Source organism: Anguilla anguilla, chromosome 13 (assembly GCF_013347855.1).
Source record: "Anguilla anguilla isolate fAngAng1 chromosome 13, fAngAng1.pri, whole genome shotgun sequence".
Taxonomy (NCBI): domain Eukaryota; kingdom Metazoa; phylum Chordata; class Actinopteri; order Anguilliformes; family Anguillidae; genus Anguilla; species Anguilla anguilla.
In genome coordinates this window covers 30,075,657-30,102,618 of record NC_049213.1, presented here as the reverse complement: position 1 = coordinate 30,102,618, position 26,962 = coordinate 30,075,657, and the positions used below count along the sequence as shown (strand labels likewise).

The 26,962-nt window shown below is 41.5% G+C and overlaps 1 protein-coding gene across 1 annotated transcript in view; it reads left to right on the top strand.

The window, feature by feature from the left end:
* LOC118211647 (cadherin-4-like) overlaps nucleotides 1–26,962 on the top strand; it is a 249,611-nt gene that overhangs the window by 168,970 nt on the left and 53,679 nt on the right. The window contains exons 6-9 of the mRNA XM_035389009.1: nucleotides 51–206; nucleotides 6,030–6,174; nucleotides 12,127–12,299; nucleotides 18,774–18,911. Of these exons, the coding sequence (XP_035244900.1) occupies nucleotides 51–206; nucleotides 6,030–6,174; nucleotides 12,127–12,299; nucleotides 18,774–18,911 (612 nt within the window). The remainder of the gene's footprint in view (nucleotides 1–50; nucleotides 207–6,029; nucleotides 6,175–12,126; nucleotides 12,300–18,773; nucleotides 18,912–26,962) is intronic.

The window sequence follows — 26,962 nt, the reverse complement described above, 5'->3', positions numbered from 1 at the left end:
CGGTCTGTGGAAAACTGCTGAGCGTCCCTTTCCGCCGTTCTCCCCTCCAGATCCGCTCGGACCAGGACCGAGACATCCAGATCCGCTACAGCATCACGGGGGCTGGAGCCGACCAGCCGCCCACCGAGGTGTACAACATCGACCCTGTGGCGGGAAAGATGTTCGTCACCAAGCCCCTGGACAGGGAAGAGAGGTCCTCCTACCATGTGAGTGTCTCAGCCTCCGCGGGGCCGCCGCAGATCATCTACCTGCAGTCGGGCCCACATTCCTGACGCCATGTTTCTCCTCACCTGTTCAAATGTCCGCGCTCCATTGCGTACTCACGCAGTTATTGCTCAGTACATGCAGGTATACCATAGATACCGTCCTGTGATATCTGAGGTGTTGGCGTTGGTGTCGTCTTTTTTTTTGGATAAACCTTATGAAATAAATAATGCATAAAATGAGAGAAACCTTGACAGAGTAGCTGGAATTCTGATTTCTCAACGCTGAGGGCACAATGCTGTCAGTCAGAAAGATGATGCCATAGAGACATGAATCAAGGCTGTCAGTCATAAAGGGGCTTTATTGTGCTGTACAGTAGGGGTATATCAGATACTGTAAAAGCATTGATGTTTGCTTACATCGTCAATGTCAACAGTACAAGTGCTCCTCAAAAATGTATATTCATTTGTTAATCTACATGGTGACATTATCACATTTTAGGGGGCTGGGTGCCCACCTTTTAAAGATACACACAATAAACAGATATGATAAACATGTAAAATATAAGTAACATAATGGATTTCTTTAGATTATTATCAGACCCTTTGCAGGTTTTAGTTCAATACATACAGCAGTAATTCTGCCTGGGCCATAGGAGCAGTGGGACAACCCCACCTTTGATTGTAATCTAGTACTCTGTAAATGAATAGTAAATGAGTTTGCTGAAGGCATCAGTGATAGAGACGCTCTGTGATTTGCTGATGGCCTTATCAGTTGAGAAAATGAAGGGGTTCTGGTCTGGACTGTCAGCAGTGTCTGTGGCCAATTCCAGTCCCAAACAACAGATTTCAACCAATTTCTTTTGATAACCATTTGGAAATAACAAGTTGTGATTTCTGCAATGTCTACTATTAACGTAGGAAAGCGCAGGCAAGGTCATGTTCCCCTCCGATCTGTTTTCCACCGGTTGCTGCTCCTTTTCTCTCCCGTCTCACCGGCTGAACTGTGCAGTTATTTCATTCTAGCTCGGTGGATTAGAGTAAATTTCAGACACACTGCCGACCCACCGTCTAAGCCCCCCATGTCCCGTGGAACATGAAACACTGTGGCCCATTATGTTCCACCCTGTATGGCTGCCAGTCATGATTGGTACAGGCACAGAGCAGGACACTCCACTACATCAAGAACCAATGATTTAGCAGGATGGACCACTAGGTAGAGATGGGAGAAACACACAGGTGTTGACTCAGAACTGAAGAGAAAGGGCGCTGATTTGGTGAGATCCATGAAGGGCAGGTTTGATGATAGTGCACTTAAAGAAGAAAATACTCACACGTTTTTTCTTAATACAAGTTTGAAAGCTACACTTATGCTGCTGGATGGCTCATTCAGTTAAGGCACAGCACTGTGTTGCCTGGATGAGCCTCACAGCCTCAGATTGGATCCAGACCATACCTGCTCCGACTGTGGCCAGAAGCTTCCTAGGGTGACACACATTTGCCAGTTGCATCGCCCAGGGAATGGCAGGGACAGGGTTCCGTGTGCATTGTAATTTAGTGACTCCTGCAGGTCAATCGGGTGCCTGTACATTGCAGTCAAAGGCGTGTATGTAAGGTTTTCCTCTGTCTCCGCTCTGTGCAAGGTGTGTATACGCATGTATACGACTGTGGTTGCAGATGATTGGCCATTCCAAATTGTGGTGGAAGCAACATTATCATTGCACCTTTGACAAAGGGAGGATTTGTATACTGAGATCTGAAATACAGTGATGCATATTAAGGTAACCTTAATATGAGGGATATAATTTGATATTATTTGATTGCTCTCATTTGGCACTGCATATTTTGTTACGGAGAACAATTCAACAACCTGAAATAGAAACTGTAGATCCCTTATAACAGGTGATAGGTTTTTTTACGGTCTGACTAATCCAGATAACACACACCTTTCGCCTGCTTATCTTAGTCCTAGCTCAGGATGCCGGAGCAGGTGACGGCTTTCACAGGTACACAGCTTCTGCTCGCTTTGAGAACTGCATGTTTTCTGTGTAAAACCACAAGGGTCTTTAACTTTGTAATGTTATTGAATTACTGGATCTAATGGCAGGACAGATAAATTGCTGGCACTGCTCTAGAGAGCCATCAGCTCACTCTTTGCTTGGGTGCACTCCAAGCTCAGACAATGTGTGTGGTGGGTAAAATAAGTAAAATGGATGCTTATGTGATCTGCCGAAGCAATTTCTGTGAATAAAAGTTCACGAGAGCATCTGCATCATTTGCGGAGAAGTGAGCTGAAACCAATCGTTGATTTTCTTTGCAAGGCTACAGTGAGCGTCTGGGACTTTCTCCTTCATTTCTATTTCTTTCTCATTCGGCTTGCTTTTTAGAGATCACTGGCTGGAGGTTCTATATGTTCTTTCCCCCTGAAGCATGTGGCACATGCCTGTTAAATTTACAGTGTTCAAGCTAATGACATTATCGCCTTGCAATCTGATTGTATTACACAAATCACCCAACAACACTGCTACTACACTACTACTACAAATACGGCTAATACTAAGGTTTGATGGACAAATTTTAGTTGGCTTGCCACAGGCTAATTTTAAAAGATTGTATAATCTTGTATATATATACAGGTATATATAATCTTATAATCAGATTGTGTAATCTGGTTTAATCGAAAGTTTATTTAGCAAATTGTTTCACAGTGTTTATTGTATGCAAATGATACAGCTAACTACATTATTTATATTTTCAATCAAGAAAACACAATATTTCAGTACCAGCATCAGGCATGTTGAGGCAATAGGAATAAATTTAAATGAATACATATATAATAAATATAAATCTATAATTTATGTGTGATTATAACTATGTACAAAAAATTGCAATTGTTCTTCAAACCCTGTATTGTCAGTTTCTCCTGACAAAGAATGAATATGAATTGAAGCATTGCAAAGTATGAATAATATATTTATGCGGGGGTGTACACTGCATTCAATGTACATATATTGTTTAGTTTCCATATGTCGAAAATGAAAAGAAAAACATGTGCATATTGTTAAATTAAACATTCCACAGCTACGCAGTTATATGACTAGAAGGAGGCCACTAACTGTGAAAATTGGCTTGCATTTGTGAAGAACTCTACTAGTTCCTTCAGTTCAATGATTCAATGATTTGGTTGTGAATGACTCAGTGGGTCATTTCAGTTCTTTCAGTTTGTTTGCTGATTCATTCCTGAATGCCATTACCAATTCTTTCACTTCACTTTTTTGTCAGTTCAGAATTGGATACACTGATTCATACACTGCCTGTCATTCGTTTGGGGGCTTGCAGTCGCAGATGTGTTGAGTATAAGAAGAACAAAATGAATGAATCTTGACATTCAGGTGATACAGTTATTTTTGTTCTTCTGAAATATTTGTACAAAAAGAGCACTAATAATGACAACATTAGCTTTCTGGCATCTTCTCACAATCTCCAAAATTCCTTTACTTCACCAGATATTGGTCCATATCTGTCCAAGTCTGCGTATGTAGAGAAGAGTTTCAGGCTAGAAATAGAACTGACAGGAAACAGCTACAGTGGTTTAGGGTTTCATTTGGCGCTGCTTCTGCCAGAGATCTTTCCAGCAGAGGCAAATTTGCATGCATATTTTTTTGTTTTTCCACAGGCACTGCTTGTTTTTTGCACAACCACCACCAGGTGGCAAATGTGAGCGCTCAAATCCATGTCTGACTGTTAACACTTCAACCAGAGGACTCACAAAGAGCGGCTTGTAGAAATTTCAGGATTGTACACACGCAATTAAGTCCACTACCAAATGATTCATGGAAAAGAAACAGCCATCTGGTCACATGCATTTATATTAAGAACACATCAGATTGGTCTTCATAGTAGACTGTATAGTAGGCTGGTTTTGCCATTTGGTTTTAAGTTTGCTTTTAATGCATAAATAGGCTACAGTCTGAGAGCAAATTGTCTACCTTAACACTAGAATATGATAATATGATAATAAGATTGCTCTTTATATTATTGACAAATGTGTGAATCATCATCCATAAATAAGAGACATGTCACAAATGTGTTTTACTATCCATACACAAATATCTTTTAACAAATATCTTTGTGTCTCTTCAGTTGTCATTTAAATGAATATGCCAGGCGATACCACCCTGATATTAGCTAGGACTTTATTTTCCCCCAAATACAAATGAGCTAAGCAGTCCTCTAAAGATGACAAGTCATCCAGACGTTTCCTACAATTTCTCAATGCTGAATGATGGAAGCAGTCCTTATGAGGAAAAATGACAAACTGCTGCCCCCTGTTGTCGGAACACAGCAAGTATTTCCCTCTGGCCGGCAGAACCTCTGCCGCGAAGGCAAATGCGTCAGATAAAACCCTAAACCACTGTAATGCTAGCGCTTGTACCATGGTACAGAGTAATTGTGGAGCGCAGACACAGTGAATAGACAGTTAAAACTTGTGTAATCAGACTTTTGAACATCACAGACTCCCAGCAACCTGTCAGTTCGAGTGACAGATTAATTTAAGCACCTAAAACTAATGGACCTTCTACTGAGAAAGCTGAGAACAACTTACACAAAACTTTTACACAGTAAAGTTGGCTGTCAGCAGACTACCTTCAAGTCATAATAATCTTGCCATTGAGTTGCTGCTGCCCTTCCTTGAATGTTAGTGGAGCACCTTTGCAAATGCTCCCAGCACGACTCACTGTTAGACTCCCATTTCTGTGAGAAATCTTTTTATGTCAACGGAGAAAAAGAAACACTTACCAAGCAGTACCTTACTTTAGTCCTTATAAAATGCCAAAATGTTTACTGATCAATACCATGCAATACCATCACAGAATCATACTATTTGTCATTCTTTTTTATGTTGGGATTCCTTGATTGTGTTTTTCTGAGCCTTTCTCAAGACACTTTAAACTGGGACATTTTTTTTGTCTGTATGAATGTCTGTCTGCTTGTCTGAGTTTGTCTTTGTGAAGCCTTGTCTTTTTATCTATTGATCGTGCTTGAGGATTAAAGGCCTGCCTCGGCTGTGGTGGAAGCCAGTGGACTGAATCCAAAAAACAGCGTATAAGGCCAGATTTCAGCTTCATTATGTTGTCCTATGTCCAGGGCTGCAGACAGGGGGGCGGGGAACTGGGACACTTTGGCCAGGCCTGGGCCTGAGAAGGGCCCAGGATATGGAGTGTAACAGTTTTTAATTTGTTACAAAATATAATGGGGGGGGGGGGGGGGGGGGGTGGAGCTCCCAATATAATTTGTCCTGAGGCTGAAAATTCATAGCTGCAGTCCTGCCTATGCCTGCCAGCTATCTCCAGAAATATTTTTGGAAATGTATTAAAAATGTTATCTGTATTCTGATGTTATCTGTATCTGATGTTATCTGTACATTGCAGTTTGGTGTTGTACAGGTAGCACTTGTTTGGTTATACTTCCTTGAGGAGTTTCAGTGAATTATTTTTCTGGTTATTTGTTCTGTGTGTATTCCGTGCATCTCTTTAGCTCGCTTATCTTCACATTGGGCTTCTGTCAAGCTTTCATTTTCCTTGACTGCAACTAAGGTCAGAGTAGTTTACACCTAAGTGTCATATTGTTAAATATGCTGATGTTGAACAAGCAGAACATTTTGCTTCATGTTCTTGGGTCTATTACACACACAATTACGTTTGCATTTTAAAATGTAGGTTCTCTTTATGGAATGATTCCTGTCCAGTGTATGTCTCCTGATATATAGCCACATGTAGTGACTGTGTGACTGTAGCATGGTTCTGCCTGTGTGTGATCCTGCAGCTCAGAGCCCACGCTGTGGATATGAATGGAAACAAGGTGGAGAACCCCATTGACCTCTACATCTACGTCATCGACATGAATGACAACCGGCCAGAGTTCCGCAAGCAGGTCTACAACGGATCGGTGGATGAAGGGTCTAAGCCTGGTGAGGCGAATGATGATGATGATGATGACGATGATGATGATGATGATGATGATGATTCATTCTGATGATGGTGATATGATGATATCAACAGTGGTGGTGGTGGTGGTGGTGGTGATGATGATGATGATGATGAGGACGATACTGGTGACGATTAATTATGATGGCGATAATGATGCCGACAGTGGGTATGATGGTGATGATGTTTAATTATGGTAACGATGATGATGATGATGATGATCCCAACTTTAAAGCCATTAAAAGCTGTTCCAAAAACAGCTTTTTTTCTTTTCTTTTGGCAGTGTCCTTCACAAGCGCTTAGATACCCAGAGGAGAGTGGCCTTGCTGTGCTACAGGATAGCATTACATCTGTAAATCCCTGGGAAAAACTACACTCCAAGCAGGAAAATCAATATTGCCCTAGTCACAGTTTGGATTTAGGAGTACCGTGAATTGGCCTGCTTGAAATTCACACAGTGCTAGAGTGTATAAACCAGGCTTTGCTGGGCTTAGTGAACCTCCTCTATCACGCCTTGCCCATCCTTCCCCAAGCCCCGCCTCTTGGGACATGTCTCTACCACAGTGCCCCTAGTGGATACAGTGAGTTTCTACAGTTAAAAAAACAACAACAACAACAACAAAATAAAACTATTAACTAGTTGCTGTAGCTGCTAAACAGAAAGCTTTGAATGTTTTTCAAAGTCCACATCCCTCTTCCTCCCACATCTACTTTTTTATTTAATACTATTTTTATCATTTATGCCTCTGTCATATGAAACACAACTTTTGTTTTTAAAAGCCTCAGCAAAGGAGGAAAATGGCTTTTGTAGAATCGCACAGTGTCCCAGTTGAGGCTGTGCCTGATGGCACAGTAAGCTGCCGGAGGAAAGAGCCTGTGGGTGTTCCTGCCCAATGCTCTAGTCTCCCTGGGATTCATAAAACATAGGAGAGGCAAAGCAGCTGAGCATGTGGTCCGTCTGCATTCACGCACCGGTCCCTGCAGCAGGCAATTAGGACAGAACACAAATGTTTCCTTGCCTTTGAGGAGGTCAGTGTGGAAGTATCTTTTCCGGTAGCTTCTTCATTTGTGCGCGCCTGTCTCTCGGTTTGGGATATATTAAATTCACTCATGGGAAGCCTTGCGTGAAATATCAATTTCGCTCTCTTTGTTTTACTTTGCTTTGATTTTATGTCAGTAACTCTTCTATTTGTGAGACTTCCTTTTACTTCCAGTAAGTTCAGCAAGCAAATGTATGAGGGTGGATTTCGAGTCACACACTGCTGATCTTTTACAATCTGGACTAGCGAGGGAGAGTACCAACCCCCACGGGGAATTCTTATCACAGCCACCATATATTATATTGTGTATCAAATCAATCAATTTAATGTGTTTTTTTTTTTTTTTCACTTTTTCACTTAATGACCGCAAAGCATTCATGGGGGATGCAGAAGTCCAAATGTAATTGAGTTGCATTAGCACTGTGCGTACGCAATTGTACAACGTAATTCTAAAAAGAAAATCCAATTTACTTTCAATTGAGAGAAAATTGGATTTGTTCCGTTTCGGGACGTGCCATCTGAAGACTCAGAGAGCATTCTGGGAATTCTATTTGCCGCTGCTGGCGAGCGGAAGCAGTGTGTGTCTGTAGGTGGTAGTGACCTGCACAAATGCCTTTTTCTGAGTCAATCATTTACAAGACATAGGAGGTCAGGTCGGTAACTGCGCAAGATATAAGTGACACGTGGGGTATGCTATATGATATATGGATGAGCCAGGTTTTCCTAACCACCAAGGGGATGTGCACTACTGTTTTTAAATGAAAGGGAGGGCATGGCACGTTTATACACACACATCCACACAGACACACACAGAGGGAGAGGGAGAGAAAGAGAGAGAGAAAGAGAGAGAGAGAATAAGCACCCTGTGAATTGAAAGGCTTGTTTTGCATGCCAGCACCTGCTAAGCAGTGGGCAGAAAATGATCACTTGGAACATAGACCATAGGGATGTCAGAAGCATACCTTTACTCACACTTACCTTCAATTTTTAACTTTTTGGAGTTTTCCTAATTTAAAAAGGCAAAGGATTGGAGAACTTCTTTTCAGGGACCTCTCACACCAGAGGAGTTTCTCAATTATTAGTGGGGTTTAGGAGAGAATGCATCTGTAATGTGTATTTTCATGCTACCTGGGGTTCGGAAACAAGAATTAAATATTTACCAGTAACCTTCCTTCTTATGGTTAACCAGAGGTGCTGTTTCAGAGCACAGTGTCACCTGGTGGTGGACATGGAATCCACAACCATCTTGAGGGAGCACCAGCTCCCTGTTTCCCAATATGAATGTATGTAGCAAGGTTACTCTGGCTCATACCCAGCAGATGTTAACACTTATTAACACTCATTAGTTTTAGCTTTTAGAAATAAATGTAGTCTATTTATGAGTGATCCTGAAGCAATGTATAAGGAAAGGCAATGTGTGCATTAATTTGCTCCCTTTCACTGAGAGAGATCATATATTTTTCAGGAATTTGTAAATCTGCAGTATAAAGTCCATTTACTTAATACACCAATGCAGGTGCAACTTCCTCTATGCGCAATGACTAAGAAATAAATGCCGTTTGATAGCATTATTTAGGCTATGTGTGTGCATGTCACTATTTTTATATTGGACCCTTTTCAGCACAAAATACTAAAGCAGCACTCCACCCTGAGTAACCAACACTCTCCTTCCCGAATATCTTCTGCAAAGTTTGTTTTTCAGAAATCGACACCATTCTTCACACTCATCTTAGACCAATTGTGAGAACTTTGGTTGAGATTAAAGTGCAAGTGGTATAGTCAAATGGAGCCCTGCTATCTGATGTAATCAAAATTTGAGAACGAAGGAATATTGTCTGATTTTTTTACACTTTGCTCATAGCAGGTTATTTTTGGAACGGGCAGACACAATTGTCAGCCTCAGAATAGTTTGCTTACTTTAATATCTTTAAGCTATGTCCTCGTTTGGCCATTAAGTACATTTCATATCAAATTACAAATCATAAAAGCGTGGCAGACAGGCTTTATTGGAAATTGAAGATTAAATGTAGCATGGCCCAGGCGGATCGACAAATAAATGTGTAGATGGGCAGATCGCTCAGACAAAAGAAAAACAGACAAAGCTCTCTGTGTAATTTTACACCTCCTGGTTTTTACGAGTCCTATCACAGTTTAACTGTGCGGCTGATGAGCTGTGAATCTGGCTTATTGCCCCAGGTAGATATGAAAGTCGCATCGGTGGGTGGATTTAAGTGTCTGCCGCAGGGCAGCGTGGCGTCTGCCAATCTTCAGCCAGGGGTGTGTGCCCTCTTTATCATCGCTCCCAGATAATCCCCCTCTTTTCCTATTGCCCTCTCTCTCTTTCACTCTCTCTAGCTCTCTCTCTCTCTCTCACACACTCGCACACGCTCTCTTTCTCATTTCGTATCTTACCTCTCTCAGCTATTCTTGTGTGAATCATTAGCATGTCTGAAATGACAAAAAAACACATGTAACTCCCATTATTAACTGTGATTTCTGACTAAAGTATACTTGGAACATTAAATATTTGGGAATTTTGTCTGAGAATGCACTTCTGTATTCAGTTCCCCTCTCTCTTGGGAGTTTCAGACCTGTCTCTCTCCCTCTCTCTCTCTCTCTCTCTCTCTCTCTCTCTCTCTCTTTCTCTCTCTCTCTCTCCCTCTCTCTCTCTCTCTCTCTCTCCCTCTCTCTCTCTCTCTCTCTCTCTCTCTCTCTCTCTCTCTCTCTCTCCCTCCCTCCCTCCACCCTTCACTGCTATTGACTTCAAGGCGAGTCCCCAAATGCCCCCACATTCTCCACACATCCACGTGACTGTCCATGACTGCTTTGTGAATCATAACTTACAGCTCCAGTGATTTCATTACATGGGCTCTCATACCGCAGAATGTATGAGTTTCACGAAGATTAAGTTAACTTTAAAAGAGGTAAAGAGCTATTTCACAGTACGAGTCTTAAGGGAATACTGCTTATTGAAGTTAACAAAAGTATGTTTTTCACATGCTGAATCTTTTGCATCTGTCTAATTTATATTCTTATTTTTATTTATTTTAGCAATTGTTTATCTCCCAGATGTTTTTTATGTTTTTACCAATGGGAATACCCTCAATCATATTTGTAGCCCTGTTCTATACCTGCTTTCAGTTTATGAGATAGCAGATTAGCATCCACAAAAAGTGGGGAAAGTACGTCTTCTCCCATCTGTTTCAAGGACTTGTGTTTTGGCTGGCAGGGCAAGTTCTGGGCATAGGCGGCATATGCAATTGCCTCGGATGCCATCCATCTGAAGGGGTGAAGAAGAAGAGGAAGAAGGAGAAGAAGAAGAAGAAGAAGAAGAAGAAGAAGAAGAAGAGGAAGAAGAAGAAGAAGAAGAAGAAGAAGAAGAAGAAGAAGAAGAAGAAGAAGAAGAAGAAGAAGAAGAAGAAGAAGAAGAAGAAGAAGAAGAAGAAGAAGAAGAAGAAGAAGAAGAAGAAGAAGAAGAAGAAGAAGAAGAAGAAGAAGAAGAAGAACCCATCCTCTTTGCTATATGATTGCCCTGGGATGTTTTGACTGCTGTGAGTGCAGACAGGAGGCACTTCAACACTGAGAAGGTCCTGAGAGGGAACAGTAATTGTACCACTTATCATTTTTTTTCCTGTCTCTCTTTCCTTTTTTAAGTCTTTTCTTTGGGCAGGTGACAAATCTAACTTTGAGATGTAATGAAGTTTGAAATTACCTGGTGACAAGCGCCATCACCGAAGTGATGGTGCTATCTTTGGCAATTAGCGCGCTGCTGAAGCACCTGTGGCAGAGGGGACAGGCCCCGTGAGAGCGGGGTCCTTGCTCTCAGTCGCCGCGGAGGCCTGAGCATGTCTGTGACGGAGAGTGACATTTCGCACAGACGGGGAGAGGTGAGCCGCCATTCCGGCTCTGAAGGCAGTTTAATTGCCTGGCCGAAACGCATGAGTCCGGCTGACAACTGGGGCTTAGGCTCTTGGAGACTCAGGGCTCCCACCAATCACAGATCTCCTTCAGGGGTGGAAGGCTAGGTTACTTTTTTCTTTCCCCTCCCCAGAGCCTTAAATTGCTGTGTGTTTATCCATAATTGTGACACAAACGTGGCAAGCAGCAAACCATTAAGGCCTGCCCTGCAGCGGAAGGCTGGGGTAATAGATGATGGAAATGGTGCTGGTCAGAGGTGCAGTTCCTTCTGCTGCATTGTGTGCTCTCTCTTCTCATTACTTAATGCACCGAGTTAGACTAAAAACACAGTGCTGACTGTGCGTTAGTGTGTATGCAATATGTACTGTTTGTAATTGTGTGTGCTTTGTGCATGTGACAGTGTGTGTGTGTGCGTGCGTGTGTGTGTGCACGATTGTGTGAACTTCAATTCAATTTATTCTTTCTCATTTCCTGGGAAAAATCTGTGTGGAAAGCAAGTAATTTGAGCTTGATAGCATCGTGATGTGTCAACTTATGAGCACAGCCTTTACCTTCAGATTCAGTCCTGACATGAACCTGACACACTAGCTAGCAACCAGGCGGCTCTCCCTTTGGATGCATTGATTTAAAATTTGTAATGGGGAACCATACACTTCAGTGTGTGCTGAAATCTGAATTTAGGCTGCAATGTATTAAATTGTAACTTGGGAGGTATTTTCATTTGAATTCACCGAAAGAGATCAAACCATCTAAATAACTGTTTATCGTGGTCGCTGCAGTCCAGACCAAGTCTGTGAAGGTAGAGAAGCTTTCGTTTGCTTTCGATTTGACAAGCATCAAAGCCAAAACCATATTCTGTATTCCTACACTTTCCTTCTTGTATATGTGTCCATTGATTTCAGTGATAAAAACTGATCAGTCACATTCAAGCCATGCTCGCTGAAAGTAATGCTCCTTCTCCCCATTCCTCGTCCTCAGGCTCTTACGTGATGAAGGTTACCGCCAACGATGCTGACGACGACACCACGGCCAATGGGATGGTGCGGTACCGCATCCTGTCACAGTCGCCGCGCAGCTCCATCCCGAACATGTTCACCATCAACAGCGAGACGGGTGACATCGTCACCGTGGCCCCCGGACTGGACCGCGAGGTGAGCATCGCAGAACTCTCCGCGCCTGACGTCACATTCACACACAAGACTGGAGAGCAAGGCACGGTAGCACCTTCTGCCAAAAGCTAATGCTCTGCCATTTTCCAGATGGGCAAGACCTTTCAGTGAGGATGCTAGTTGAATGTCTTGTATCACTGTCCTGTGTTTTTGTTAATTATCCCATGTGAACTCTTGGTAGCCCTTTCTTGGGGGGGTCTTCATTGCATGTCTTTTGTTCTACAGTTGTTTTGACAGCAACCTTTTCCATTTTTTTTTCACTTTTTGTCCTTGACTCATGTCTCCAGTTGTTTATATGACATTGTTCATTAAAATCTTGCAGCACCATTATCATTCCTGAACTGTTGCCATCCATGACATTTGATACATCAGCTTTTCTCTCCTGCATGTACAGGTACTCATCGTACCAGCGAACAATGCGTTTCTGCTCAATTCAGCTGTGAAATGAACGTGTTTAATTGAATCAATTTGTATTCAACTGTGAATTCATTGAGAGACATAAATGTTACAATAAATGAATTTGGTTCCCTATCTAGTCGATCAGGCAGGTGCACTCCAAACACTGTACAGAACGCTATACTATACAATACAGATGATCAGATTTAGACCTTTAGTTGCTGCTGTTATTTTGCAGCAACCTGGTATGATATAAACATAACCTCTGTCATGTCAGTAAATCTGATTTGAATTTTATATATATAGTAGAGGATGCGGCGAAAGGCAACCACACTTCAGGGAGATGTGCAATAATATAACACACAATCACAGTAGTGGGTTCATGATTCAGTGCATCTACTGATATTTTATTATTAAACTGAAAAAAAATTTTTAAAGAAGAAAACAAAAACCTCCCTCCTAACTACTGGAGACTAACTGCACTTAGTTGGTTCCTCTCTATACTGGGGCTGCTAAGCGGCTTGCCCAGTTGTAAAACCTGCTCCAAAGCCACCAAACTGTTCTTTACTGTATGTTGTTGCCTTTTGAAGGAATGGCATTGCATTTGGTGTAATAATAACATCAAAGCTATCTATCTGTCTGTAGTCACAGACCTGCAGAGTATTAGAGTATAAGAATCAAATGAATTAAACGTTATATTGGGCTAATACGCTTCATTTTGTCCTCCTAAATGCTGAGTTCGAAAAGAATAAATCATTCATAAAAAACCATCACAAATCACAATCAACGTAATGGGGTAGGGAAGTTTATGGAAATTAAATTTTGTATGTCTAGCTTAAACTGGTAGGAGCCTGGTCCCCAAAATCTGACATAGAATAATAAAGATAATACAGAGTAGTAGTTGGCTCTACAATCAACAACAACAACATCAATAATACTACTACTACTACTACTACTAATAATAATAATAATAATAATAATAATAATAATAATAATAATTATTATTATTATTATTAGCTTAACAGAACAGGAAACAGCATGTGTGTCTGTAAGTAGACAGTAGACTGTAAAGTTCAGCTTTGGTGCTGAAGGTTTCATGGTCTTTCTCTGGATTGAAGCGGATGCGTTTGTACTGAAATCAGGGCGATAACCCATTGCCTAAAACAGGATTATCACGGTTCCCTTGACAACACTGTTGGCAGCAGTTTGACTCAGAATGGCAGTTGCAGAGCTCCGAGGTACAGGTCATTGAGCAGCATGATGATAACGATGAGGATGTGCTTTTGGGCCACGTCTTTAGAAAGTAGAATACTTATCTTAAGTTTAGACACAGCTGCTCTCTGACTCCAGGTGAATGCACGACAAGTGCCTCCTAATATTTTGAATATCTCTGTCCATCACTGGGGCTGTGCTGGGCCTTCTTAGATGTCACATGGGGATGTTTAGGCAACTCAACTTGTAAAAATCTGAGCAGTAAGGCAGTCAGACAATCATTCAATCAGATTTTATACGGTGCTCTTAACAAGAAAATGTCACAGGCAAATTCATAGAACCCATTAAAGTTACAGCACACACAGTTCCATCACACTGAGAGTGTACTGGATGCCAAACAAGAGGACATGATTCATCCTTGATTCCTTTATGGGACATTTCAATAGGCTGTAGTGCACATCTGTTCGTATGTGAATCACTATTCATTTTATGCAATTCATATAAATGTTGGTTAGATGTACTGCACATGTCACACAAATCAGATCTCTCTGCTGACTGAAACTCTTGTTAGGTTTGGATGCTGGATAATAGAAACTTACTGTCAATGGGTCTGCTGTTGCTTATCTCCTGGAACAATTGTTGTGCTGTTCGCTCTTCCTTTCTGTACATCCTGTCTTTTTGTCCCAGGTGAGTATGTGCGTATGTGTGCGTGTGTGTGTGCATGTGTGTCCATTTGTACATTTGTGTGTGTGTGTATGTGTGGGTGTATTCGGTTGGCTGGGTGTATGAGAGAGCTGCTCAGAGCTCAGTGATTCTGAAAGAGATTGTAAGTGACAGTGTAATCGCTTCGGTCAGTAGGCGACTGACAGCCTGGAACATAAACTAGAACATGAAGACTGCAAGTGCTGTTGTCACACACAGACACACACACACACACACACAAAAAACATGCACAGACACACATAAAACACTCACAGGCACACACGCCCAAACACACACATGGACACCCACACATGCACATATAAAGAATTGACCAGAAGCTTACTGTAGCTGTACTTCATAAATGTACTTCAGTTAGAGTTGCTTAACAGTTAATTTTCTCTGGGAATCCGATGTGCAAAAAATTCACATTCCTTGCCAGTTCCTTATATATGCGTATCTTACACAATGTGTTACTGTGTCCCCCATAATCCCTTGGTTGCTCAACACTTCTGGCACATTCTAGGTCTTTTGATTCTCGTTCATTTATCCCCATGCAGCAAAGGCCTTTATTACCACAGATGCCTTTATACTACGCAGATTAGCATCCCAAGGCCTTGGGCAATGTTGAAATCGTCTTTTTTGTCCAAGTGGAAAAGATCGCTTATTTCTCTCTGTGAATGATCCGATTTTGCCGAAAGTGAGATCTGCTTTGCAGATCTATAAAACTCATTAGGCCCGCTCCTTTTCCGCGCCGCCTCGTTAGCGTCGCAGCGCATAGCAGGATTAGGAGGGTGTTGGTGGGTAAAATCCGTGCCTGGGGGTTAGGAGGGGGTTTGGGGGTGGGGGGGGCGGGGGAGCTGGACCTGTGCCTTGCTTGGCTGGATTTGCTCGTCTGTGTCGGATGTCCCAGTTATTCCCCCTGCTGTGTGAGAACGCCACCTAGTGTCCCCTCCGCCACCCCCCACCCCCATCCTCCCTGCTCATTACATATCACAACGTTCCCTCTGTGCTGTTAATTACTGCAAGGCCTGTCCCAAAACCCGTCACAGCCTTCTACACTGTACTCAGGCAGCCTGAAGGGAAAACACTCTCAGAATGATTGTGTGTCAGACAGAGGCTCGCCTAAAAAACTGTGTTATTACAAGGCCAAAATCTTATTTTGTGTATGATAATATGATTAAAAAAATATATTGAATATACATATATAAAATAAAGATTTTATTATTTGCATGTATTTACACAGTCTATGTTGTGGTAATCTACAAAGAGTATTCTATTCAAATTTCTGCTCAGTCCACTTACTTCAGGTTAGCATGTGATGTTTGGTGTATTTTGAAAGGCTTTCACTTACAATGTTTTGGTTAACTGGCCCACATGCTTTCAAGTGAAAAGTATTTAGTGAAGAGCAGAGACAGAATTGGACCTGCACAAGTTTCTCTGGACCTTTGACATTGTGAAGTGTCAGGGATGGTGTGGTCAAGAACAGTGGAGTTTACAGAACGATCAGGGTTTGAGGGGATTGTATGACTGTGAGCATTGTCTTCAAAACATTCCGTCGCTTGGTCCATGCTCCTGCCACTGTGTCCTCTACTGATGGTAGAGTGAGGTAATGGGTGTAAGGCCCATAATGAGTGGAGCAGTCAGTCACTGAACTGAACAAAGCAAAAGGCTTAACCCAAAAACAAACAAACAAACAAACAAACATACAAACAAAAAAGTTGGTTTCTTCAATGCATTGGACCACTCATAATACACAGTGACTCACAGTGATTTTTGGAGTCCAGCTTTCCTCAGCCTGCTCTGTCTGCCAGTATTGCTGGAACAAAGGGTTTGAGCTGATTGCGGGGAGCTAATAAGTCTGTACATTCTTCACTCCCATAGAGGGGAAGAGTGACTGATGGCTGTGCTCAGCCAGGTAGCCAGTGCAGCACCATGGACAGCGACACACTGTGCTTTCAGACGGTGGATAAAGGGAAAGCCTACTGTCTTGTATGCCCTGTTTTCTCCTAAAGCACCTGCTCAGTGCACCTGACCGATTAAAGCTAGTGTGTCTGGTTCACATCCTGCCGACCCACTTCCAGGGCATCAGGTTTAGTTTCTCAGAGAAACTTTTGCCTCCGACTCTTAAGCAGCTTGCATATGATCAGCGTCAAGACGCTCAACATGATGTGAAACCCCTAAATGCTCATGGAGGGAACGTTGACACCTGACTTGGCAGCATTGCTAAGCCTGGTGTAGCGCAAAGCTCAAAACAAATGCAGACTTGCGGTCGTTTGAACTTTGACCTTGTTGAAGCTGACCTTTCGTAGTGCGTCTAATCACCTCACAACTTTGTATGAAGCAGGCAGACGTATACATAGTCAAACATTTTGGGATAAACCCAGGATTTTCGGTTTCACAAAGTGAGTTCACAATTTAGCTTTATACCGCAGACAACCTACTACTATCAGCGATTGCTACGGTTTTCTGAACCAACGGCTTTACTGGATTGATGACATTTCAACAGCTGGCAGCACTTGATTTTTCTCAAATGTGTGGTCACTGCCTTACTTGTCGTTGAACTCTGTGTTTGATTTTTTTATGAATGCGGGTTTAGTCACTGGGTTCCAGCCCGCAAACGCTGCCTGGCCTTCCTCTGCTTCTCAGGAGGCTGTGTTTACTAGCCTCATAGCCACCTCCATCCCCCTTGCTAACTGGAGGAATCGATTTGTGAGCGCTTGTTCCCAGAACTGCCTAACGCATAATAACCCGTCTGCTTAAGACTGTTTTTCTTTCTGTGTAGCCGGTCAATGCAGACCCTATGAAAGAAAAATAATGCCGCTCACCCTGATCAGCACTGATCACAGAGCAAAATACATGGTATAACTTTATAAAGTATATTATTCTAAAGCCTTTGTGAAGCATGCATAATACCTTCATTGACTTGTCAAAGCAGCATTATAAATCACACCTAAGGAAATGCAATTCTTTATGGCAGATAGTCAAGCAAAATACAATTGTGTTCAAATTTCTGTCATCACACAAATGATTATAAAGGATGTTATAAACTTGAGAGAAAGGCATTATACAAGTTTCATGCAGGCTTTGGGGACAAGTGCTATGTTTGAACTGTGACCGGCTATACATAAAGCAGATCATGGCCCACACAAATTGTTGTACCTCCCACAGCAAGTAATTTTTGTGACTGGACTTGCTGTCCCCTACTAGTTCACCGGTCCACCCGGACTCGTTACCTCTAGACCAAAGATTTATGAGAAAATTAAAAGCAAAAAAAAAAAAAAAGAAAACCACACACACAAAGGAAAAAGAACAAAATGGTGGGAATTGGCTGGGTGTTCTCGGTGAGCAATGATCATCCACTCTTGATAATATTTGTGGTGCACTGTTTTCTGTTTAATGTGCCAGGGCTCCTATTAAAATGACTGATGAGCTCGCTGCAGTACAGCACGCCACAAATGGGTCTTTCGCTCACAACCTCCACCCCCAGTCTCTCTGCCTGTGCTCCACAAGCACTCACTTATGCTGTGGGATGTCTGAGTGAAATGCCAGGAGTGAGAAGCTGAGAATGGAATGGTCTTCTGTCAATCCATCCATTTTGTAGCTAATGTCCATTGATCCGCCTGCCTTCATATCTGTCATTGTCTATCTGTATGTATGTATAGAGAAAGCGCGCGAGAGAGAGAGACCGACCTCTGTCTAATGATTAATATTTACGTCTGATGTCTCTGTCTGTCTATCTATCTGTTTGTCTGTCTGTATCTGTCTTTGTCACTTTGTCTCTTGGAACATACACACCAGGCTTTGCATCAGTCTTGCTACTCATTGTGCATGCTCATAATCATTGTTTATTGGCAGTGTCTTTGTTTTTTATGAGTGTGCGCTGTATTGTATCCAGATGGTAAATGCAGGTGGTGGGTCTTTTGTGCGCAGAACGTGTGGTTTACCTGAGTGTTGGTGGTGCCTCATTCCTGTGCAGGTATATGGATGAATCTCAGAAATTAAGATGCCATCTCCTCTCTGCTCAATATATCCTTTCAAACACATCTGTTAGCATCTACCCATCCATGCATTTGCTTGTTAATTCCACTTTTAAAACACAGCGGTTGTCACCTCTGAGAGTGTGGGTGTTTGTGCTCCCTATTGCAGAGAGTGTCCCAATACACCATAATCGTTCAAGCCACTGACATGGAAGGCAACCTGAACTTCGGGCTGTCCAACACGGCCACGGCCCTCATCGCCGTGACTGACATCAATGACCATCCACCGGAGATGACTTCCAGAACGGTGAGTGAGCATTCGCCGACTGCCTGGAGGTCTCTGCTTCTACTGCATGACCGACTAAGCTGTGGTGTGGATTCAAATACTTGTTATGGCTGGCCATATTATCTGTACAAAATGTGCTTATTTCTACCTATGCTCTCCTGTTCCAGTGACAAAACTCAACCGGAAATATTTTCTGTTATCCAGTTCACATCGTTTATAAAATATGTTTAGAGTACTCTTAGAGTTGGTGCACTGTGCAGTACATTGGCAATATTTAGAGCGATGGAATGATTCAAATGTTGAGAAGCTAACCTGATTTATAAGTTAGCTTTTTGTTACCCCCATGCTAAGTTCATGGACAATTTATTGCCAGAATTTCTGAATTTTGAGGTCTGATTCAAACTGAATAAATACAACAGCCATTAAAGTATAAAAAGCATGCATGTGTCAAAATGGCAGAGAGAATGATGAAATTTGGTTATGTTTGTGCAAAAACGTCTGAATTTTTATGCTAATTTTTAGGGAGTGACAGAATATGTTATAATGTAGCTATACCTAAATCAGTATCTGGTGAGTTCATGGCTTTTGTAGTGCACTTGTAAAATGGCATTGAGATTGGTTTTGAAATGGTGGAGATATCGAGGTAAAAAAACCACTGTTTTATATTGGAGAGCTGACCAATGCAAACATTCCCCGTAATACTGTCTCAAAGATCATCTGAGGACATGACAGAAAAAAACAACAGTTCTTTGTATTGCGTTTGAAAAAGCCTAAAACTTTATTTCAGTGAGCTGTGAAATTACTCACTTCACGTACCGTACTTGGTTGCTGCAGATTTGCTTAAGCTTCTTCATTATCAGAAATCCTCTCATTAATCCTTCTCAGACATCTCTCTCTCTCTCTCTCTCTCTCTCTCTCTAACTCCCTCCCTCTGTAACTCCCTCTCTCTCTCTCTCTCTCTCTCTCCCTCCTTCCCTCTCTCTCTCTCTCTCTCTCTCTCTCTCTGAGGCACAGTGGGTACTAATCTTCTAAGTTAGTTTTTGTATGTGGTATGTTTGTATACCAACAGTCAGTGCTCTGTAAACACAGCCGTCACACCTCAGGCCGCAGAGAAGTTGTTAACCAAGCAGCCCGTGCTGTTGCCCTTGCCTACACGCTAGCTAAACCAGACCGCGTCTCTGTGTGTGACCCGCTGACGCATTGGAGGTTTACTGGCCTGTGAAGATGAATGCTGTAAGCTGAAACACGTAGGGGGTGTAACCATGACACTCGACCTATCAAGCGGAGATAAATCAGTGGCGTTTCACCAGTAATCACCACTGTCCCACAGAGCAGCGGCCGCAGTCATGGTAATGACACTGTAGCGATGCTGTAGAAAACAGAGGCAGGAGGACGATCCCACAGCGCAAGATACCAGGGCTGTCACAGTTCGTTCCCACACAGATAGGCTATTGCTGTTCTGGTCACTCTGGGACACACAGAGCTTGATTCAGTGTGCATTGTCATCAACTTCAGCTCTTAGCTGAGAGATCAATACTGTTGAATTCCCAAAACTGTTTGCCAAGGGGAAAAAATGGATGTTTGCTTTTTTTGACTTAAAATTAAACAGCGGTCTTTGGTCTGATGCGGGTAACAATGTTCCTCGGCGCTTAGTGCTTTTTTTTTTTTTTTTTTTTTGCTGCAGTTGTTATGGGGGTCAGGTTCTGATATTTTCACATGGAGTAATTATATCTTTCCCACTGGAAGCACCCCCTGGGCAGCCCTCCTGGTGGTGACAGAGAACGAGAGAGCACTGAGGCCAATTTTTTATCCTTGTGTTTCAAATAAGACTAGCCTTGTTGCTCTGGAGATGGAGGGGTCTGATGATGTCACTTCCTGAGTTCTCCCAGGGCCGGGGGGGGGGGGGGGGGGGGAGACGGTGAAGGGAGGGGGATGACAGGGTACAGTGTGTGAAAAATAGGGAAAAAGCAGACGACCAGATGAGACAGAGAGACAGGGATGAGAGAGGGAGAAAGAGAGAGAGATATGACATGTCAGGTAGACAGTGATAGATACACCCTCACATCCTCCAGTGGGCTTTTGTCTGCAGGCCTCTTCCAGGCTGTCCTCTTTCCAGCTCATGTCGTATCAGAGGAAGCGTGCTGTTCCCTCCCCCGCCCTCATAGCTGCAGACCTGTAACTGAAGACAGTCCGCGCACTCGCACCCCCCCCCCCTCTCGTTCCGCGCCGCACAACCGCACCATCTGCACGTTTACCGCACTCGCTCCCCGTTCTCGCCGAAAAGACTCTGCTGTTCCAGATGGGTGCGTTCATAAGAGAGGCCAGCTGCCGCTCCACCACCGCCGGCGGACGGGATGAGGCGCGCGTCTCCGTCACGGCAGGAGAACGACAGCTTTGAGGATTCTGTTTGCTGTTCACTGGTCGCGAGATGCTGTTGTCATTCTTGTTTCTGTTTTTTCTGGTTTTTTTTGGTGGGGGGGTGGGGGGGGGGGGTGTTGCTTGGCAAGGGAATGGTCCTTGTGGACATCTCTTTGCACAAAGACTTCTGATTTTAAAAGATGAGTTTAAAAGGGCAGAGAATGACACGTACATTAATCATTATTCAGGACTGCCCATGGCACACATCACTATTGAGATTCAGCATCAGGCTCCACCACAACTGACACCAGTGTGTTTGCTTTGGATTCACAGGTGAAACACAATTTAAAAGGTATGTTTGCTGTGTGCTCACAGGTGAACCATTTTATTAAAAAGTTGCTTTGGCTAAGTGATCACTGGTGTCAAATCTGATACAAAGGCTACAGATCAAACAGATCGATACCCTGTTGGCCATGCAAGCTTTTATTGCAAAGCACAAGGAAGGCCAGTGAGGAAGCTTTAAATAATATACAACATTTTAAGCCTCTTATTTCCAAATACTGACATACTGCCAATGATGAAAAAAATGTGTGTGTGTGTGTGTGTGTCTCTGTGTGTGCACGCATGTGTGACAAATAAAAAGAGTGAGACTATCTGCGTACTGCGAGCATCTGTGAATGTGAAGTGGCTGTGAGTCTTCGGGTCAATAGCCAGTAAGAACTCACAAGCCTGCATCCCAGCTCCCTTTAGGTTCATGGCAGAATGCTTTCATAATCTGCACATCTGCACAGCACTGCATTTATTCATTTGATGTGTTTGTCCTAACAACTTCCAAGGCCATTATGGCAAACAGCGACAAGCACAAGAACAAGGGTAACTACCATCGCCAGCACAGAGGAGGCAGTAAAGTAATAGACTTGTCACGCAAAAGCAATCCCGCTCAGCCACTACACAAATGGATGAAATTATATATTATGAGTATGTCATTTTTAGTATGTATAAGAAGCATAACATTTGGCCTGAGAATGCACAAATGATGCAGTGTTTGTGTGTGTATTAAAGACTATATGGATGAGCTTTAAATGCAGTCTGTTCCTGGAGAGCCAAAGGACCTGCTGTTTTTTTCCACCTTCAAATGATTAAGCAAATCAGACTCAAGGAATTGAGTAAGTTAACTGTGTAATCTATCCAAACTGCGTTCATTAATCAACAAAATGCTGAGTAACGGTGAAAACCAGCAGACTGTAGCTCTCCAGGACAAGGCCTAAAGTCTGGTCTAAAGGACAGATAAATAAACAAGTGTCTCAAAACCAATCTAACATTTCAACCCCCTTTTTTAACTCTTAATAAGAGAACTTCACCTTGTGTCTTTTCGAAATTTAGTTACCTGCTACGTAATTAAGTGCATCTGTCTCTCAGTACAGAGATTATTTAACTTTGGTATTTTTGGATATGAAAAATTTAAATACCTTACATAAAATTCTTGGTAGGCTACAACTCAATATAGCAATGAAACAGAGGAAATTAGATAAATGAATAAAGACATTTTAGCATTATGTCATGTGTTAATATTTTACAGGTTCTGCGTGAGCTGTAAAATCAGTGTAATGTTACAGTGCTGGAGGAGAGTGAGATAGCATGTGGGGGTGGTATCATCCTTGTGTGTCTCACTCTCAGAATCAGGACTGGCCTTAGACCTGCAATGGTTATGCTGCCATCCCATCCGACAGTATGAAACAACAGATTCTACTTATCTACACTGGCCATCTCCGCTTATCTTCACCATGTAGAAATAATGACACTTTTTATACATAGACCCCCACCCTTCACGTGTTTCTAAATTGTCAGTCTTCTTTACTGCAAGACAGTGTAAGAGAGATTTCAGAATCTAGTATTGATTCTAGGCTTTTGATTGCCTTTGGAGTCTGTTGTTGGCATTTGTCTGCATAAGGACCAGAGTTGTGACAAAGAAAGTAAAGAAGAACTCTATGGTTTATGTCTGAGCTCACCAGTGCCCTTTAACTCTCTGGGGTCTAAGGGTAAAATGAGGCACACTGGTGATTGTGCGATGCTCTGACATTTGTGTAAATTTCATCAACTTTATATACAGTGATTCCAAAGTGTTTCATATCTTTGTTTTCAGCACAAACTCAGCTACAACAATATCCCAGCAGTAAGTAGGTCATAATAATGTGTGGATTGTAAACTGCTCTAAAAACACACAAACTGTCAACAGTAGTTTTGAACATGCACAGGAATGTTGTAATAAAATACACTAAACAATTGTGAATAAGACTTTTGGTCACTGAAATGTGTTCAAGGTCTTGGGTATCAAAAGATGACAAAATATTTTAGCAAATCCAATGAGAAATATAAAATAAATAGCTAAAAGTTAGTGCTGTGACTACTATTTTTCAACACCAGGTGGGAATGGGAGGGCAAGTGGCCTTTCTGTAATAAATATGCATTGGGTAGGAATACCTGCCAGCTAAGTAGGCTATTCACACCTGGCCGCATGCCTCCCCACCACTAAGACAAAGACTCAGTGAGCCATTTAGAAGACAGAAACAAAGACAACTTTTGATTTTAGAACATTTATTGAAGTAAACTGCATGGAAGATGAGATGAGACTGGTGTACTCTTGCAACATCTGCCTGGCCTCTTAGCTAGTGGTGAACTAGGCTGTGTTTCCTGATCAACATCTCTGCAAATATAATAAAAACAAAATTGTTAGGAAATGTGAAATCAAATCAAACCTTATTTACATAGCACATTTCCTTCAACAGGTGAAAATTAAATGTGCTTTACAAAAAAGGGACAAACCACTAACTAATGAAAACAAAATTTATGAAATGTGACATCATATACAAACAAAGAACCAAACAAACACAACCAGACGCAGAGAGGTAGCCTATAATTTTGAGAAGCAATGGTTAGAATCATTCGTAGTGTGGGAATTCTCTGTGACATTCTATCCCGCTTTCGCAGACTTGGCATTTCTCACATGGATCTCGCATCGCCCCTCCTTTAGTCTCCTTCTATGGAGAGTAATTATAATGTTGTTAACATGTGAATGCGATTTGGGCAGACTTCCTGCTGAGCGAAATTCACATAGTAATGAGTAAAGTTTAGCGAAGCATACATGATCTAATTAATCAAATTTGGAACATTTTAAACAATTTATATTATTTGCCAATGGGCGCAATGGAAATGTTGCATCTGTATGATAACAGCACGTGAAGTTAATCATCTAAATAGAAACAAAAGTTAATTTCATCTTGTCGAGCTCCGCCGGCGGCTCTAAACCCCAGAGGGTTAAAAAAAAATGGTTTCCTGAACACAGCTGAACACAGCCGTAAACTTGCCTCGACCCGCAGACTTATCGTTTTCATAACCCTAACCCTAAGTTGAGCCCTTAAACGTAATTGAAGCCATAGGAACTGTTGAAAACATGTGATTACTGATTTAAAATTGTGGAAAAACTAAGTCAAGACTGTGAATTCCATAGTACAAATGCTAAAAAATATATTTGAGGCCTTAAAAAAAAATGGTTTCCCTGAAAAAATATGTATATATTCCATATCCTTTTATGGTCATAGGTACCTATACTAGTATATACAAAATTTTTGGATTGTCCAAAATCAAAAAAGAACCAATATCCCAACCTTTCTTTAACCTGCTGAACACAGCCGTGAACTTGCCTCGACCCTCAGACTTATCGTTTTCATAACCCTAACCCTAAGTTGAGCCCTAAAACGTAATTGAAGCCATAGGAACTGTTGAAAACATGTGTTTACTGATTTAAAATTGTGGAAAAACTAAGTCAAGACTGTGAATTCCATAGTACAAATGCTAAAAAATATATTTGAGGCCTTAAAAAAAAATGGTTTCCCTGAAAAAATATGTATATATTCCATATCCTTTTATAGTCATAGGTACCTATACTAGTATATACAAAATTTTTGGATTGTCCAAAATCAAAAAAGAACCAATGTCCCAACCTTTCTTTGACCTGCTGAACACAGCCGCGAACTTGCCTCGACCCTCAGACTTATCGTTTTCATAACCCTAACCCTAAGTTGAGCCCTAAAACGTAATTGAAGCCATAGGAACTGTTGAAAACATGTGATTACTGATTTAAAATTGTGGAAAAACTAAGTCAAGACTGTGAATTCCATAGTACAAATGCTAAAAAATATATTTGAGCCCTTAAAAAAAAATGGTTTCCCTGAAAAAATATGTATATATTCCATATCCTTTTATGGTCATAGGTACCTATACTAGTATATACAAAATTTTTGGATTGTCCAAAATCAAAAAAGAACCAATGTCCCAACCTTTCTTTCACCTGCTGAACACAGCCGTAAACTTGCCTCGACCCTCAGACTTATCGTTTTCATAACCCTAACCCTAAGTTGAGCCCTAAAACGTAATTGAAGCCATAGGAACTGTTGAAAACATGTGATTACTCATTTAAAATTGTGGAAAAACTAAGTCAAGACTGTGAATTCCATAGTACAAATGCTAAAAAATATATTTGAGGCCTTAAAAAAAAAATGGTTTCCCTGAAAAAATATGTATATATTCCATATCCTTTTATGGTCATAGGTACCTATACTAGTATATACAAAATTTTTGGATTGTCCAAAATCAAAAAAGAACCAATGTCCCAACCTTTCTTTAACCTGCTGAACACAGCCGTAAACTTGCCTCGACCCTCAGACTTATCGTTTTCATAACCCTAACCCTAAGTTGAGCCCTAAAACGTAATTGAAGCCATAGTAACTGTTGAAAACATGTGATTACTGATTTAAAATTGTGGAAAAACTAAGTCAAGACTGTGAATTCCATAGTACAAATGCTAAAAAATATATTTGAGGCCTTAAAAAAAAATGGTTTCCCTGAAAAAATATGTATATATTCCATATCCTTTTATGGTCATAGGTACGTACCTATACTAGTATATACAAAATTTTTGGATTGTCCAAAATCAAAAAAGAACCAATGTCCCAACCTTTCTTTAACCTGCTGAACACAGCCGTGAACTTGCATCGACCCTCAGACTTATCGTTTTCATAACCCTAACCCTAAGTTGAGCCCTAAAACGTAATTGAAGCCATAGGAACTGTTGAAAACATGTGATTACTCATTTAAAATTGTGGAAAAACTAAGTCAAGACTGTGAATTCCATAGTACAAATGCTAAAAAATATATTTGAGGCCTTAAAAAAAAAATGGTTTCCCTGAAAAAATATGTATATATTGCATATCCTTTTATGGTCATAGGTATCTATACTAGTATATACAAAATTTTTGGATTGTCCAAAATCTAAAAAGAACCAATGTCCCAACCTTTCTTTCACCTGCTGAAAACAGCTGTAAACTTGCCTCGACCCTCAGACTTATCGTTTTCATAACCCTAACCCTAAGTTGAGCCCTAAAACGTAATTGAAGCCATAGGAACTGTTGAAAACATGTGATTACTCATTTAAAATTGTGGAAAAACTAAGTCAAGACTGTGAATTCCATAGTACAAATGCTAAAAAATATATATTTGAGGCCTTAAAAAAAATGGTTTCCCTGAAAAAATATGTATATATTCCATATCCTTTTATGGTCATAGATACCTATACTAGTATATACAAAATTTTTGGATTGTCCAAAATCAAAAAAGAACCAATGTCCCAACCTTTCTTTAACCTGCTGAACACAGCC